The 18497-nt window shown below is 43.5% G+C and overlaps 1 protein-coding gene across 17 annotated transcripts in view; it reads left to right on the forward strand.

Moving 5' to 3' along the window:
- Positions 1-18497, forward strand: part of LOC141946183 (poly(rC)-binding protein 3-like) — a 547598-nt gene that overhangs the window by 508872 nt on the left and 20229 nt on the right. For 13 of the 17 annotated variants that reach the window (XM_074875589.1, XM_074875578.1, XM_074875568.1 and 10 more), the window contains 5 exons: positions 695-838; positions 5719-5775; positions 6266-6341; positions 8144-8196; positions 17981-18150. In XM_074875589.1, coding sequence (XP_074731690.1) covers positions 695-838; positions 5719-5775; positions 6266-6341; positions 8144-8196; positions 17981-18150 — 500 coding nt within the window. The remainder of the gene's footprint in view (positions 1-694; positions 839-5718; positions 5776-6265; positions 6342-8143; positions 8197-17980; positions 18151-18497) is intronic. The other 4 variants (XM_074875653.1, XM_074875660.1, XM_074875666.1 and 1 more) reach the window with 3 other exon arrangements.

The following is an 18497-nucleotide window of genomic DNA, read 5'->3' on the forward strand; positions in this document are numbered from 1 at the left end:
TTTAGAGATGCATGCTCCTGCTTTATTTACAAGGAGAAAGTTAACCTCAGTCAGGGATTTTCCCTTTGGGTCCTTGGGTCCTTGCCTTCGGCTACAGGGAACAAACTCCCTTTCATGCATTACAAAGGCCATGGTCATGCTCCTGCTGAAGCCAGGAGGATTTTTCTCCAGTCTTCCAGCTCAGTCAGACAAAAGGCAGGATCAGGCTGGTCAATTCAGGCTGGTCATTTGCAGCTGAACAGCTGATTTAATTGAGTTGGTAAAACAAGAAACCTTGATGTGTAGCAGTGTAGGAAAGATCGATAAGCAGGAGATGTGCTCTGTGTTAACAAAGCAAGAGCACAGGCCAGACTCTTCCAGAACATGACAAATTTCAAAATTGTGCCCATATTTTCTGAAATGCCTTGACATGCTTAATGAAGGTTCATAGCTTCATCCCATGATGGCAGTAATGAAACCATGAGTGCCAACACTCCCTGTTTCGGCTGTGCAGTCGGGACCTCAGCTTTTCGCCTTGAAGCCTGGACAACCAGCCTCCAGCTTGCTTTTGGGCTGATGGGTTGGAGGACAGGGTGGGGTGGGCTAGGCTCGCTTAGCTGCATTTCTTGTCTGGGGTGACCAAGATAAGGAGTGATTTTTTGATACAAATTCTGCCTCATTCTGCATTTTGATTGCTTTGTGTTTTTGTCTGCAGTCCCCACCCAAAGGTGCCACCATCCCCTACCGTCCCAAACCTGCCTCTGCACCTATCATTTTTGCAGGTGGCCAGGTAAGAGCAGACACCATTTTGGCTTCAGCTGGAAACCACACCGTCTTGGCCCAACCTCAGCCAGCGCCTGTTAGTTTTCAACTTTTACTCTTTTTTGCCTGGTATAGTATTGATGTGCTTTGTCTATTCTGTGTGCTTACAGTTTGCAGGAAAGGAGAACACTGCACTGCAAACCTGGTGCAAAATTGTGATGCCTGGTATTTTACCAAGGTTTAAAATTAACTTCTGTAATTAAGAAAAGTTTGCCCTCTTGCGAATTGAGAGCTGTCCAAATCAGATGCTCCCTGAGTGGGACAAAACTGCTTATTGTAGGGGTTGGTTTTTTCACTTTTACCTTGCAGCTCCACTAACAGTATAAGCAGTTTTGCCAGTTTTCAGAGGAGATCAAACAGCAGGACGTCTCTGCTCATGAAAGGCATAATCTTTCTCTCATAGATTTCATATTTTTTAGGACAAAGTAGTATGTTTTGCAGTAAAAATATACACACACATTATTTCTGCTGCTTATAGTCCCTCAGGACCAAGTAGCAATGGGGTTCTGAGGTTACAGGAACTACATACATAAAAGTGTAGACCTTCTCAACCATGGCGTGCAACAGCCTGATTGGTAACCAAGAACAGCATTTCTGTTTTGTTTTTATATAGTGAAGTTTTGACGATTTCCTCCTTCATCTTAAGCTATATCAATCAGGGTTCTCATCTGCCTTTAAAACCCCATGTGCAATGTGACTCTTCCTTGTCTTTTGATAATGCTCTGAAATGGTCCTGCAACGTGCCACTGCGACATGGCAGGAATTTGCTCTGCCATCACCTGCTACAGGGGCAATGTAGTTTTAGTAACTGATGAGCCATCAATGAACACAGCTGATATGTACCCTGAAAACACCATAGGAGGCTCACAAGGGGACTTATGTAGCCAACAGGCTACACAGAGAGCAGCACTGCCCAGATATGCACAATGGTGGAGGAATGAGATGCTACAAGCCCTGCCCAACTCCATTGGAAATTGATCTCCTAAATCTGGCCTAGAGGAAGGTAGCCATCTCTCTACTTGGGATTCACTTATGTGAAGCTTCTCTGGCAGTAAGACACCCCCACCCAGCCAAATCTTTTCTGCAAGATGACATCAATGTCTCTTTTTAAGTGGGAAGTTGTCACCTGCATGGTGGAACATCTGCAGGCAGGTCCCACCACCCATCCCATTTATCCCAACCCAGGTCATCACCCTGTCATGGGCTGTGGGGTGTGGGCTGCTGTGCCTACAGCCCTAGGGACCATGTCTCACCCCAGTAGGCAATTTGGGGGTCATATGAGAAGCTGAACACGGGGTTCCTGGTGGGGCAGAGGGCACAAGGTGCTGCTGGTATTGTTGGTGGTATGACAGCCTGCACCACCACAATCTGCCTGTTCATAAGGAAGCTCCTGCACATCTCAAGCATACACCAAAGCACCATTGCTTCTGACAGGCCCTTGTAATGAGCTTTCTCTGAATTTTTGTCTCAGAGTTTTGCCTTCTGCTCTGTAATGATACACTGTGATGTATATCCCGTTTTTCATAATCTGGCTGTAGTAGCTTTCAGTTCCTGGTGTTCAAGCCTACCACTCTTAGTTGTCTTCAGAATAAGAAATCTGCTTCCTTAGTGACCAAAGTTGAATTGAAATTTAAAGTAATTGCTAGAAATTGGTCTATGACTGAAAGTTCAGAATAATTTGCTACATATATATGTTTACACTGCAGTGCTTTCCTTTAAGAAATACGTGTGTATATATGCAGCAGCCCATGTTACCAGTATTGTAATTACCACTACCTTCTAAGACTGTCTCTGCGTATGATTACTCAAAAGTATTGTAAGTGTTTGCAAAAGTGCTCTGAGACGTTTGTATAAATAATTTAAACTATCCTATTTTAAGGGCTAATAGCTCTTGTCATCTTCAGTTTTATCAGTTAAAATAGTGTTCTCACTTTTCTAATGCAACCTTGTTGATGTGAGAAAGAATGTAAGACAAACACTTTCTGTGTGCTTTGAATTTCTGTGCTCTGACTAAGCAGACCTTTTAAGAAAATGCTTAAGGTGTGTTTGGGTGTCAGTATGGAAAGACACTTTAACCAAGTTTCATAAATAATACTGAAAATGAAATTTTGTTAGAGTATTAATTCCATCTAACCTTTTGGCTATGCTATCAGAAATTATTTTTCCATTCCAAATTACATCATGGCTATCTTGAAAGGTTTTGGTTTGTTTAATGCTTGCATATCAAGCAACACTAGCAAAATCAAATTTCTAGTTTTCCTTAACAAGTTGGAGTTCTTTTGCTTTTAATTCTCTTGTGCTTCTTCGATACTCTATTGCATGACAGAACTAAAAGGAAGCTGAACACTGTCCTGCCCTGCTCAGCCCCCTACCAAAGTATTGCATATGCAGTGGTTAAAAAAAAGTAAATCCAGCACTCCTACCTTATGGAAACAATTCAGAAATTCCTACCCACTGTGCTACATTGCTGTTTAGATGGGTACTCACAGGGTATGGCTTTGCTTTATATCTCCTAGCAGTTTTATGGTTTAAACTGAGGAAGATTTGTAGACCAGGTCATTCCTGCTGTTACTAATGTCAGTACATCAGTAGGCAAGTTGCCCTTGACTTTGATGGAAGCAGACCCATAGCTCTGTCCTTAGTGAAACATTACAGTGCAGATGTCTCAGTAGCCTCTACCAGGCTTGTACTTAGTACACCTCAGCCACAGAAGGGCACGGTTCCTCTGTCAAGGGATAAAGCAGTCAAAATCAGTTTTTTCTCAGCCTAAATTGATCAAATTACCTTTTGAGAGCCTAAGAAATTAAGAGCTTTTTTTTTTTTAACTGGGAAAGAAAATTCAAGACCCATCTTGTCCGTGCTGCTTTGATGGTTTTCACTGACAACCAAATAAAACTAGTCTGAGCTCTGAGTGTTCATTATTTTTGTTATTTCTCCAGTTTGTTTGCTTCTTCATATGTATACATGGAAGTATGAGGGAAGTATGAGGGAGCGGAGTAATGAGGACTGGGATGACTTCTATTATGTTTGCTGGTGATTTTTTTGTGGTGGTTTCTTGATAGTTTGCAGACCACTGCTTGGGAAGCACCCATGTAAAAGGTGTTCTCTCAGATGGGTTTGAAGTAAAGCCAAGATTAGAAGGGACACTTGTGATCCAGCACAGAGGCTCAGAGACCAAAGCATGGCTTCCAAACCCACTATTTGCTCATGGACTGAAGTGCTTGCCCCGTGCCATTTCCAGCTATAACCTCCTTGAGACTGGTCCTGTGCTTGGCTATGCCCAGAGCCCCCACTCAGCAAAGCAGAGTAACATCTCCCTAAGACTGTCCTCATTTGGTAAAACACTGAAACGCATGCTTTGCTTACATGAATACATGCTTGCTTAAGACCCACTGATGTCAGTGATCACCTGTTTTGGTGGACTGGAACCTTTTCTTGTCATTTATAAACCATCAGTAACAACCATCCCCCATAGATGCACGTGATACGTTTGCCCATGAGCATCCCATTGAGCCCAGTCACACACACTTCTGCCTGAAGACTGCTCACGTGCATAACGTTTGCTGGATTGCAGCCTTGCTTTATAACTAATTTAAAAACTAAATGAAATATTTCTTCTCCAGAAGAGAAATTCTGCTGCAGAAATATGCATCAGGCAGTTGAGGCATTAAAGGTTTTAATATCCGAACTCCATTAAATGAATTGTTTTATCATTTGCAGAGGATTCATTACTTTCTAAAAGGCTTTTTGTCAAATAAGCATTTTGCAAACTAAGCTAATCAGCTCTGTTGCTGTTTATAATTCTCCCACTACAAATATTTATACATTATAATTTGTCGTTCTGCTTTCCCGCCTGACTAAGCGCAAGCACATTAAAATTTTTCTGACACGCCGTTCCTTTCAGAAAAGCCCTACAGGATATAATAGAAAATTATAAACTCTCTATAGTTTTTTTCTTTGTAGGCCATTACAGAGAGTTGAACAGAGCCAGCAGGAGAGACAAAGAGCTGTGATAACTGGTGCCAGGCATGCCACTGTATCCCTCCTCGCTCACAGGGCTTTTTGCCTCCCCCACCTCACTCCAGTACTGCCAGAAGTGATGCCAGAAACTATATCCCTTGCTCTGCTCTTGTGGTGCAGAGAGGCTGGATTTGGAGGGGGGATATTTGGCCCCTTGTGGGAAATAAGACCACCACGCTAGGGGTCTCCATCATGTTCCTATCTCCTAACTGGCACACTGGCCCCATGCCCAGGCACTGCAGGACAGTCTGCCATCCAGCGCGTGTGCTCATGTACCCGCTGGTATGTCAGCCCTGGGGCATGAGCTCCGTGGGGTGCACCAGGCACACGTTTGCTGGCACTTAGCGTCTGTGGCTGTCGGTAGCCAGACCAGGTGGCTCAGAGCCGGCTGGCATGTGTCCCTGCATGCAGCAGTCGGGAGCTGGATGGATGGCAGAGCAGGACGTCCCCTGGGCAGGTCTGCCCCATCCTCGCTGCTTGCCTTGCTGCTTCAGCATCAGCATCTCCCTGCCTGCATTGGTGGCACTGGGCAGATGCGGCAGCGGGGAGGGCAAGTGGCCACCCCTGTGCTCCTGGACCCCCCTCAGCCCCCCTAGCTCTGCTTCCGGCAGATGGAGCTGGACTAAAGAGAGGTCCTGAGGACCAAGGTCATCAGAGCTCAGGCAGTGGAATTTAGCGTTCCTTGCTTTGCAAGGGGTGTGTGGGCAGCCCGCCAGAGACCTGTCCATACTGTGCCAAATGTTATCAAGCAGCACAAGACAATTAAGCTTCACTCAGCATTGAAGGTGGTGCGGGTGGCATTTGCCTGGGGAGCCAGAAGGAGCTTTTCTGATGAGAACAGGAACGTTGCTTGTCCCACCGGACTGACTGTGTCTTAACTGTGCTTGTTGTTTTCAGGCGTTCACGATTCAGGGGCAGTATGCCATCCCTCATCCAGACGTGAGTCCAGCGCATGTAAATTACTCCCCTTTTCTTCCTCTCCCTCTTATTTGTTCTGGGCAACATTTGCTTTCTACAGTTAGCAATAAAGACATGGCCTAAGGACATCTTTCCTGAACAACACCGTATAGCCAAGTGTTAGCTCAGCTACATCTCTTACCTTGTGTAATAATTGCTAGAAAGTACAATGGCCCAGGAACAAATGACAGTTATCTTGGTCTTTTTTTGCATGTGATATATTTGAGTTCTTTTAATATGTAATTCTACAGTAATTAGTTAATATTAACAATAGCCATTACATGTAATAACAGTGGAGATGTCATTTATAACCACTCTGGGTTTTTTTTTCCTCTACGGTAGATTAGAATGAATGATTAAACCTTTTTTTTTTTTTTTGTTCAATATAATTTTAATTAATCCAGTTTTAGAACATGTAAGATGGTTTCTCTGCTCTGAAATAATTCCATTTGATTGGTTAGTTCTAATTTCCCATCCTGCCCTGCAGTTGACCAAGCTTCACCAGTTGGCTATGCAGCATCCCCCCTTTACTCCCCTTGGGCAGACCACCCCTGGTTTCCCTGGTACGTACCCATGACCCCCTGGGGATGTCCTTGTTCTTAACAGCTTTGTTTCCCGTGGTCATTACATCATTTTAATAATAAATGTGGTCAATGACCAGCGATCCTTCTGTTTTTACACATTAATCTCTGTTCTTCCCTCCCGTACCTCTGTTACAGTTCCTTTCATCATTACTAAAATGTGCTTTGTTTGTTACATTTATTAATCAAAACCGCTTCATTTGTGCCATTGGCCAAAAGCCCTGAGTTTCTTTTGTTCAGTCCTTGTAAAGTTATTACGGACCATACAGTATGTACCAGTCAGTCCTGAGTGACATACTTGGGCATGCATCTTGTCAAATTTCCAGTTTGGTGACCTGGTTCAGAAAGAAGGAAACATAGGAAAACAGTATGTAATCATGGTACAGAAATACTGATTAAAGAAATTGCGGCACGCTGAAACTCGAATTCCTTGTAGAGACAAATATCTTAAGAGCATCTGTAATCATCACTGCTGGGACAAGTGCCTCTCTTCCTACTAGATATGCACATATAGCTACAAAATACGATGGAAATTTAGTTAAATTAAGGATGGCAAATTTGGTCCATACTTGCTAAAGCTGAAGCTGAATTCTTGATTCAAGAGTGAGAAGTCAGTTAACCCTGCAATAAATAATTTTTACTGTACTCACTACATAACACTTGGCATCTAAAAACTTCACAAAACAGAAGTACGTGTGTACTGGTACATGCTTTGTATGCCAAATAACATTTTATCATGTACATCAAATTCTGTGAACAACTTGATTGTTTTCTATTCAATGTGAAATAAGCGTATGCAAGCCTTAATTGAATGTAAACAAATAAAATGTAGGTGAGTCACTTTTTTGTATTTCTTTTCCAACTTTTCTAGTTGGAAATGACTTCTTTTGGCACGTCTTTACAGATAATAATAGTAATAATAAACACCAAAAGAAGAGAAAAGGAAAGAGACGTGACATCTAAAATATACTTTTGTTTCTTCATGATGTATCTGATAAAATATCTACAAGTAATACTAAATTGCCTTTCCTAGCTTTATATTTTCCTTATTCTTGTCATTAACATGCTGCTCCTTAATCTTTTCCTGGTTATACTTGTGAGATGTACGTTTCTGTAATGTTACTGTGTGTTAGAGCAGTAATTCCATTTTTCCTGAGCATTTTCCTTTTGTCCACCCAATTTACAAACAAATGTATGCAGCTTAGAGTATTTTGTACATTTCCCTTCCAAAATTACCCTTCCCAACATTTCTTCAGCAACTAATCCCACATATAATTTCCAAATTTTCCTAGGTTAATTTCTTCATCCTTATTTTAATTTATTAATTTTTCTTTGTCATATCTATGTATTTTGTTCTGCTAATTGTTCATTTGACTTCCACTGTCATTTTCCATATTTTAGAACTCCTGGTAGACAGGTCAAATTTCAGCCATCCGTTAATTTCTCAATCGATGTGTTTAGAACAAGCTTCAGAGACTATTTTTAGCAGAAACACTGCATTTTCTAGAAGCTTTTTATGACCCTGTGGAATCTCATGTGACATTTGTTGCTTTGGTGGGTTAAAGGTTAATTAAAATAAGACTCATTTAAAATTAGTTCAGCCCTCTGAGTTTTGCACCTCTTGCTTTCTTTTCTGTTTCACTAGCAGTTTTCTGTTTTTCTTTGCTCCTCTCTTTTTTTTTTTTTGTTCTTTCTATATGCTTTCTTCTTTAAAATATCATTTGTTGTGTCATGCCCTTCTTGCAAACAACTGGCGTAACATTTTCCCTCTGTCCCCTGAATAGGACTGGATGCCACTACTCCAACCAGTTCCCATGAACTTACTATTCCCAATGATGTAAGTGGACCAATAGTCAGTATCACTTTCTCTTCTCTCGCTCCCCTGCCTCTACCGGAGGGGAAACCTCGCATCTTTGACTGATTTGTAAACACTAGTCCCCTGAATAAACTGTATGGCATTCAGTCTGTTGGGGAGGGGGTATTAGGGGTTAGTGAAATGCTGGACAGAAGCAGCAGAAGTGACTGTCCTCTCTTGTGTCAGGTCTCCAGCGATGCTGGTTTGGTTGCACAACCGCGCCAGTGCCGTGGTGCTTCACCACCTTCGTTAAAGCCTGGGTGCCTGCTGCTTACAGTGGACTTAGATGAGTTATCAAAGTTCATCTCGCAGGTGGCACTAGCACAGGCGGTCTCAGCAGAAGGGCTAAAAGGGGTGGAAACACGTGCAGCCCCATGTGCGGTGTGTTGGGCTGAAGTCTTCCGTGCCAGGGAGTGGAGAGCTTGCACTGCAACCACTTGTGCCGTGCCGATCTCCACTGCACGCCGTGCTTACCCAAGTCGGCATTTCTCCTGAGTAAAAAAGCTACTTCAGTTATGTAAAGGTGCAATATAAGGGTTTATTTGAAAAACAAGGGCCAGAAACATTCCTGCTCCAGCAGCTCTGGACCAGCTGTGATCAACAGACCCAATCTCCATGAGCAATATGGTGCTGAATCTTAAAACAGCTACTCAAAATGCCCAACTGATAAACTGCATGTCATACAAAAACGCCTTCCCGTTTTATTCACTTTCATTGCAAACAGGTTTTTTTTTTTCAGTTTTCATTACAAATGAGTCACTTGGAAAATTGAAGATTTCCCCTCCAGAAAAAAAAGCTTTCAAGCGTGAGTGGGATCACAAATAGCAATTATATTACTTAAGAGATACTTACAATATTGTGTAAGCCCTATTAAACTCAGTGGCAATGATTTACAGTAAGAAAAAAAAAAACAGAATAACAAAGAAGCAAAGGTGTGAGTGCTGTGATTTTGTAAGCTGTTACTTAAAAAATGCCCTGCTGATTTATTAGTACCTGCTTTACAACCCAATTTATTGTATGTTGAGAATTTTATGGGAGCACCCTAGTTATCCTTACAGTGCAAGTTTTTTAATCTCACTTTCAGGCAGATGTTCTTGCCATCAGTGATATAAATCCAAGGTCACTCTTCTGACTTCACTTCTCTCAGGGCTCATAACAGAGAAAGAGAGGGAGAAAGTTGGCCTTGTGTCGTGTAGTGCAGGAGAAAATTAAAAAACCCCATCAATTTCTCATCTAGAAGGTATGAAATGCCCCAGCTCAGCACTATCCTCTGAAAAGCAAACACTCATCCGTGAGTTGTTTCTAATAGAAGATTTTTCTGCCTATGCAGTGCATGTCTTCTTGTTGTTGCAAAAGGAACAAAACCAAGGCCAAAATGGGGTCAGGCTTAGAAACAGCCTGCAGGGGCTCTACAGGTGGTGAAAGGGAGTTCTGATGTTTGTATGGTGTCAAGGTGTGCATTAAAGGACTGAAAGGCATTAGGGCTGCCCACGGGCACTGCATGTGTGCGTGTGCGTGTGCGCAGTGCCGGCATGGAGGATAGGAAGGGCTCTCGTGTCTCATCGGGCATTGGGGGCTGCCTGGGAATTTTGCAAGGGGAAAAACAGTTTCCCCCTGTGTCTTCCCAAGGTGTTCACTCTGCCGGTGCTCTGGGCTGTAAGCAGTGCCCTACCAGCCTGGCCTTGGGCTGCAGCAGCAAGAGGGTACCCTCCCTAGGCTCTCCCAGCAAAACCGTGCATACTGGTGTCCCGTGGCCCTATCACTGCTGCAGCAAGGCTGCTCTCCAGGCAGCCCAGTGCCAAAAATGAGGAGATAAGGGAGACAGAGGGACATGGGGCTAAGAGGGAGCTGGGTAGGAGGCACCAGCACCCATGCTTCATGTGTGCCCGGTCAGTCAGATGCTGTGCACGGAGGGAAGTCAGGATGGGAGAGGCAACAGCAGTTGTTCAGCAAAGCCTCCATGGGTAATTCGACTTCGCTTTCCCAATAAGCATCTCCTAGTCCCGGTTTTGATAGACAGGCAGTCAGTATGGCAGAGAGATTATTTATCTGGTTGAAGGTGAGGGAAGCTGCAGGCCCTGGCACAGGGCTGTGGTGCAGCCCCGAGGCTGCACATGGCCAGTCTCCTGCCTGCCCCGACTCCAGGGATCCCCTGTGCTGCATGAGTCCCCCAGCTTTCTTATCATAGGTGCTTATGTGTGCAAAAGTCCATCATGCACAAGAAGAGCATGAGACTTGCAAATATCTACATGCTCTGCAGCTACCAGAGAAGTCAGTGTATATCTACATGTGCTACACTTATTTTTTAAAACCAAAATAATGAGAAGCACATAAAGCCAAAGCCTCGGTAAGAATCTGATGGAGCAAAATCAGATGTAAAGGGAATAAGGAGCTAAGACTTTAGCCTAGTGTACCAAAATAAGATACTAATAGACATCTACAATTTGCATAGTTTCATATTAAAATAAATTTTCTTCACTTCCTCTGGCATTAAGGCAGTAACAGAAATTTTTCTCCTGTTATTAATAGTTCCCGTAACAACATCATGCTGCTTTCTTCATACAGTATGCTGATAATTGCAACTAACCTGTTTCTCAATAACAAAGAGATACTGGAGAACAAAGAAATGCATTTTACAGAAAGTTATTTTCCACATGTTAAAAGCCAAGTGTTCCTCTCTAAATAATGTATTCAGAAGATTTGCCTTTCTAGGTTTTCTAATAACTTCTGGCTATCTCCAAAAAGAGAACAGAGATGACATTTCCCCAGGTCCTTCTCAGAAGTCACTTTGATCCTTATCTAGTATCTCCTTTTCCTCATCAAAACCTTTTACAGGGGCATTTGGTTGCCTTTCTTTCCTTGCTGTGATCTTGTTTGGCCTTCCGCTGCTGCCCAAGTTACACAATATAGGTTCACATAAATCCCAGAATAAAGTGACTTTAACAGTGGCAGGTCCTTAAGGGAATGGAAGGGATGGTATCCGTGGGTGTAGCTGATTAGGCACAGATAATAGATGTCTTGAGATTTCATGTTCCAATCCCGTAAAATGTCTATTGAGAGCAAATGAACGAACCAATAATTTTAAAAAATCTCATTAAAAATTGCGCATATTTTACGTGTATGTGGGAGAGACAGGCAGAGGCAAGTAACAGGAAAACAACCTCCCCCTCAGAAAGCACCAAGAACATTTTAAGAAATCTATAAAACTGATCAATACTCCATAGAAAAAGAAATGTCAATCCATCCAATTTGGAAATGGCATCTGAAGAACCGCTTTTATTTCCCCATGGAGCCAGAAGTACTTCCCTGCAAACGACGGAGGGGAACACACATGTGCAAAACGCTCTCGGAGCACCCAATCCAGCATCAGCTCCACGTGATGCTCCAAGGAGGTCCGCGTGGCACTGCCTCTTCCACCAGCGGTTGCTGGGGATACTGAGCTCTCGTCTTTGCAGATCCCCAAGCCATTGCCTGCAGTTGGGAGAATCAGCACAAACCCTAAAGGAGAACATGAGGGCTGTGTCCAACCCTAGCTGTGACTTCCAGCAAGGTCACCCACCACCCACACGTTACAGGGAAAGTGCACCTCACCCTCCCTACAGCCCTCTCCCAGAAAAGTCCTGAGAACATGTGCCATCTTCTTATAAAACTAAGCTGCTGGCTAAGTCCATCCCTGGCTCAGAAACTTCCCAGTTGTATGAGATGGTTTAAAAGCAATGGTTAGTCCAAAACTTAATAATCCATGCAAGATGTACTGGGAAAGGTCCTGCAGTAGTGTAAGTCAAAGGGACCTGTGTATTCAACTTCAATAAATTTATCTTACTGCTGAAAGTCTCTCATGTAATAGAGAAACAATGTCCAGAGCAAAAATACGGAATTAACCAGATTCTGTCAGTTAGCAGTGTTTAAAAGGATGCATTAGCAAGAAAAAAAATTTAATCATTTTTTATATGTTTGCACATTGTCTCCCCTTAATCTAAGAAAATGGCATTTGATTCCTCAAGTAGACCTATACAGATGAGCTCAAGAATCAGTAGAAAGATTTTGCAGACTTAATATCCATCCGAATTGAAGTGAGACCGTTTGTGGGACAAGGCACTATTTAGCATTAAAAGTAATCCCCCCAGAACCACCTACTGCTTACTTAAGGGAACAGGATAGGAACTGGTGTTGGGCCCTCAATAAACTGAAATGCACACAAATCTGCAGTCATTTGGGTTACAAAACAAGTAATAAGAAAGCTCCTTTCTGAACATGTTTTCTCAGTATTTTGTATGCCTTCTTGCAAAGCCTGTGAAATTATTATAGTCCAGATTTTGCATTAGCCTGGCAAGGAAAGTGAAGTTAATTACTATCATTATTGTTTTTAAGAGACACAGAGTATTTAAACATCTCTTTCCAGGCCCTGTAGTAAGTCTGTAAAGAACTGTAATCATCCCTCAGGAGATTGTTTCTCCCTATAGAGAATTTCTAACCTAGAATTTCTAACTAAAAAAAAAAAAACCCAACCTAAACCTGGAACTAAGAAAGCCTGTAACTTTATGAAAAGCAATTGAAGAGTCCCCTTCATGATGAGCACCTGCTCGCTCAACTAATGCAGAGGCTTTGCCAAAGCCAATGGACTTGGTCTGCAGCAGGGAACCAAGGGGAACCACGTGCACCTGTGGACAGGTATGGTCAACCCCTCTGCTCCAGGCAGCAGATATCAAGTTGCAGAGGCTACTTCCTTGGCCCTTTTTACCTGCACTACATTCATTATAAAAAAGTAATCTGATTTTTTTACCAGTATATAAAAAGAAAGTGAGCTCCATGCCACTTCCTGTGACAAGCAATTCTCTGCAGCATTCGACTTGGATAATAAATCAAAACCTAAAAGTCTGATTGCTCCCAGTGCTGCACAGAAGTGATGCAGCGTGGGGATGCAGAGAAACAAACCTGTAGGAAACACCCAGCAGAAAGCTGTTATTATTAGGCTCTGTCAGTGACTTTAGCATTATGGGAAAAAATATATGTATTTAGCATTATGGGCAAGAAAAAAAAAAAATGGAAGAAAGAGACCTGAACCGGAGATGGCATAGCGTATTGAGAGAAACTATCAGCATCAAGAGTTTGGGGCAGGAGTAATCACAGTAGACCTTCCAGTCCCACCCTTTAAGAGTCCAGACTCCTGATTCAGTTCTGTTTACATTGGTACCAGCAGAACTTTACTGAAGGACAGAGTAAAACTAGAAAAAGGCAAAAAGCAGGATCCCTGTTTTAGTGTTGGTTTGTTTGGGGGTTTTTTGGCATGAGGAGAAATGAACTATACTGATGTAGGGGAAGACAGATCAGAAGTGCTGTAGAGAAAGTGAAACAGTTCTTTCCCGGTGCTCAGAGTCTAAGAGGGAGGGAACATCAGCTGAAATTTTGCGGTGTACAGACAAATGGTGATGCTTATACACAACATATGAGCAAGCTCTGCAGGTCATTGCTATGGCCCTTCTTGGGTAGCAGAAGGAGAAAAAACAAATTGTCAGACACATGAACTATTGATCATAAAGGCAGAGATACCAGCTGCTGCTCAGGTAGTCTGTAAGCCTTAGGTGGGATTGGGATACCAATGGCAACTTTGTTTTATACCTCACACTGTTTTTATCCTTTTTTTTTTTGCAAGCATGTGCTACAGCCACAGTCAGGCTGCTGGGCTAGGTGCATATCTGATATGAGCTGTTCCGCTCAAGTCTTGAGAGAGTTAAAATATATATATATACACACACACATACATACACATATTATGTGTGCGTGTGTTTTTATGTACATATGTGTATATTATACATATATATTTATAGTATATGTATTATACTATAGTGCATAGTAGGCTTGGTAGTCTATAGTAGGTTTGGCTGCTCTTTCACATGGGCCAGCTTTCTCACTTGTTTTCTGAAGAATTTCCTCTTGATTTATTCCATAAGTGGGAGTAAGGCTCACTATATGTTGAGCAAGCAGGTGAGCATCAAAAATAATGCAGCACCTGAAGTCCTTGAAAACAGCTATATGTTTACTGTCCTCCACATTCCCTGACTCCGTCTACTGAGCTTGGAAAAGCATCAAACCCATGTCTGTGAAACACACATGCAAGGTAGCAGGTTTCCAAGTCTGGGGAAGCTTGCTTTTGTGGTGTGGGGCTTTTGTGGGACACATAGCCTGCCAAATCGTGTGACAGGGCCAGCTACAGAACGACGGAGGGAGGCAGCTGACAGCATTAGGAACGTCAGTCTTGAAAAGAGATACATGTTTGGATACGATTTGGCACGGCTTCATCTCAAAGCAAGGCAGGGGAGGTGTTTTTATGTAAAACAAAATGTCCATGGCCTGACTGATCAAAGCTTTGTAGATGAAAACCAGTCCCTTGAAGTTCTTCCAGAACCAGTCAGTCTTGAATATTCAGATACTGCACAAATTTCAGCATAAGTAATACATAATGGGAAAGGCACCCCAGAAGGAGCCCAAGTACCCCAGCACTACTGTCCTTCCTGTGTGGCAGATGGAGAAGTGTATTCTGCATGAACTGCAGGTCATGTCATGGCTTGCAGGGCATGTTCAAGCAGCCCATTGTCACAGCAACAAAGGATGGCTTTGGAGAGCTTCAGACCGAAGGTTACTGAACCTCTCTTCCAGATGCTTGAATACCAATATCCTCAACTGGTCTGGACTGAATCCGCACTACCTAACTCAAAGTCAGCTAGGAGATTCCAATTCTTTGTACCAACCCACCTGGGTTACAAGCCTCATTGGAGAACCCCCAGCACACAAGTGGCAGCCTCCTGAGTGACCCAGCAAGTGCCTTCCCAGAGCCAGTGAATCAGACATGTAAGACTACACTCACAATGGTGGTCCCAGACAGTTCCTCTGCTTTGAATGCCACAATGACAACTATGCCTGTAAACTGGGCTGCTTGGAATTCTTCTAAATAATATATCTTTATATACTTTTGCATGGTTTTTACACCAAGGAATTTTATCAGATTTCCACTCTTCTGCTTTGAAAAGACTGAGGGAATATGTGCAGTCTACATTTTCCTGTTGACACTTACAAGATAATTATTAAAGCAACCAGAAGCATATTCAGATCTGCACATCAGAGGAATCTGAAGACATGATGGGCACCATAACAGCTGCTTCACAGAGCCTAAATCCTGGTCACTGCTTCATAGGATTATCAGTAACAATAAATAGATTCTTCACCAGTTGCTTCAAGATCATCATCTCAAAAATGATTAGATGCTGGTTGTGGCAGAAGGAAATACTGACAGCCTCCACTCCTGTTGGCCATTTCAAGCCTCTCCAATATCTGGAGGAACAGCTCCGCTTAACAGTCAAGTAAAGATGACCCAAGGCTTTTTCCCTGCCCTGTGTGTGCTCTGTTCTGCTTGTGCAGTAGTGAACACTTCTGACCAGATTTGGGTAAATTGTAGCTACAGTATGGCATGCAAATGCTTCATGGGAACAAAATTATGGAAGTCTGACACCAGGTTTTAACAGATAAGAGTGGATCTAGTGCTGCCAGCTTTGCTGTAGAGTGATGCTCTAGTAGGACTGCCTTTATTTTCCTCACACTGATGGAATACTCTGATAAAACTCAAACCCCACCACTGGCTGGCACTGGTGCTACCACCTGCGCTATGGGCACTCTTCTCTCCTGCTTCACCTTCACTGCCAGCAGACCGTGGAGGCCAGTGAGACTGAGGCATAGGAAGCGGACACTGAGGGATCCCTGTGCTGCTGGCAGCTAGCATATGAAGGCACGTTCCTGCGCACAAGAGACAGGCTCTTTCCAACCACCTTGCCACGGGGAGGGACACCTTCCACTAGACCAGGTTGCTCAAAGCCCCGTCCAACCTGGCCTTGAACACTTCCAGGGAGGGGGCAGCCACAACTTCTCTGAGCAACCTGTTCCAATGTCTCACCACCCTCATAATTTCTTCCGTACATCTAATCTAAATCTACCCTCTTTCAGTTTAAAACCATTACCCCCGTCCTATCACTACACTCCCTGATAAAGAGTCCCTCCCAATCTTTCCTGCAGGTCCCCTTTAAGTACTGGAAGGCTGCTATAAGGTCTCTCCAGAGCCTTCTCTTCTCCAGGCTGAACAACCCCAACTCTCTCAGCCTGTCCTTACAGGGGAGGTGCTCCAGCCCCCCGATCATCTTCATGGCCTCCTCTGGACCCGCTCCAACAGGTCTATGTCCTTCTTACATTGGGGGCCCCAGAGCTGAACACAGCACTGCAGGTGGGGTCTCACAAGAGTGGAGTAGAGGGGGAGAATCACCTCCCTTGACCTGCTGGCCACACTTCTCTTGATGCAGCCCAGGATATGGTTGGCTTTCTGGGCTGTGAAAGCCAACAGAGGACATAGTCCTCTGCACTGGCACATGCAGTCACACACTAAGACAGGTCCTCGGGATAAGGACAGGGATCTCAGCAAGGCCCTCCTGTTTGAATAGGATGGGAAATCCTGTGTGCGTTTCCTGAAATTCCATTTTTTCCCCTTCATGGGTGCTCATCTTGTGCTTGATCTCTGTTTTGGCTACCCGGGTACCTGCTTTGGCTTTCTTCTTGTCCTTGAGCATGAAGCAAAGATTATGTTGCAGGAGTTTTTTCTTCTTTTGATAAAATGTCTCGACAATGTGAATCTGTTTCTGGCAAGATACTCCCAAGTACTACGGTACCACAAAAGGTAACACATCAGGGTCTGAAGCAGTGGGAAGAGTGGGAGGGGAAGGCAGTCTCTGCACTTTGGCACATCTTTCTGCCAAACTGGCAGCATCATCCCAGTGTCAGTAGACCCGAAGAGTGGAGTTTCCATTTTCTACCCATTCTGGCCATTGCTGAGCTTCTCAGCATCCATCCTTCCTTAACACAAAAGTCCCCCTTCTCGCCCTTACAGGAGCCAAAACTCTCAGCCTCAGCTGCTGGCTTGGTGCCCACTTGTTCTGGAGGGCTCCCTGTGCCAGAGGAGCAACAGCCTGGCACAGCTATCACACTCCCTTACCCCAGCACAGCTGCTAAACACTTTCTTGAGGTCTTGCACACAGCTTCCAAAAGATTGTGACTCCACCACGAGCATTTAAACAACCTTTAAAACAATTAAAGATAACACCAATGGAATTTTACCAAAAACATGGAGAGGATCTAGAGATACACACACAAAACTCAGGCTCAGTTTTTATTCATGAAATACGAGTTTTGGTAAGTTTCTGTAAAGGAACACAGACAAATTTCAGTCTCATCCTACACCTGCTTCTGCCTGCAGTTACAGAGCTGTAAATCCCACTGACTTTAATAGCACAGGATCTGGCCAAGTGAGGACCACGTGTGCCCAGGGAGGTCTAGGACCAGCAGCATGCTGGAAGGCTGCAGAGCTGCACAGCAGCAGCTTTGGGTGGTCAGCCTGACTTCCAGCTGCTGTTCTTGGCTCACTGATGCCACTGACAGATCAGGCCGGGCTGTGTTTTGTATTTGTCATCACCACAGCATGCTGTCGTTTTCTGCCATGAAGACAGCTAAATAATCTGATACTGAGTTGATAACCACATAGCAGCAACACTTGACTTAGAGACCACAGAGCCAATAGACTGCTCTAGTTATTCCTTCCAAACAGCACAGCAAAAATCTTTTGTTTTGATATTGAGCATTTCATAACCATATTTTAGCAATACTACAAATTGCAGTTAAGTGGTTTTTGCTTGTGTCTGTGGCACTAATCTCAATCTTTGTCCCGCTCCAGTTAATAGGCTGCATTATTGGCAGACAAGGCAGTAAGATAAATGAAATCAGGCAGATGTCAGGAGCGCAGATCAAGATTGCTAATGCCACAGAAGGCTCCGCAGAACGACAAGTTACAATCACAGGATCCCCTGCAAACATCAGCTTAGCACAGTACCTCATTAATGCAAGGTAAGTTTGCTTTGTAAGTGATAACGCTTCTGCGAGATTGCTCTGTCTGCTCTCCAGCAAATGTCTGTCCTGGATAGATCCAGAAAGTTGCTTCGCAGTGTCCATTTTGCATAGTATTATTCAATTCCTAATGATTTGTAAAGTCTGTATCATTAGAACCTGTGTTTGCTGTTGGTTTATATGGAAAGGAGCTTAATCCGGTGCAATTCCAAGTACATGTTGAATGACAAAAGCTTAAAAATCTGAATACTCACATTAGCATCCACCTAAAATACAGGCGGATAAATTAAATGAAATGACAATCATAAATTCTTTAGAAGAAAATACTTTTCACAGACCCATTTTAC

The sequence above is a fragment of the Strix uralensis genome, chromosome 1, assembly GCF_047716275.1.
Source record: "Strix uralensis isolate ZFMK-TIS-50842 chromosome 1, bStrUra1, whole genome shotgun sequence".
Taxonomy (NCBI): domain Eukaryota; kingdom Metazoa; phylum Chordata; class Aves; order Strigiformes; family Strigidae; genus Strix; species Strix uralensis.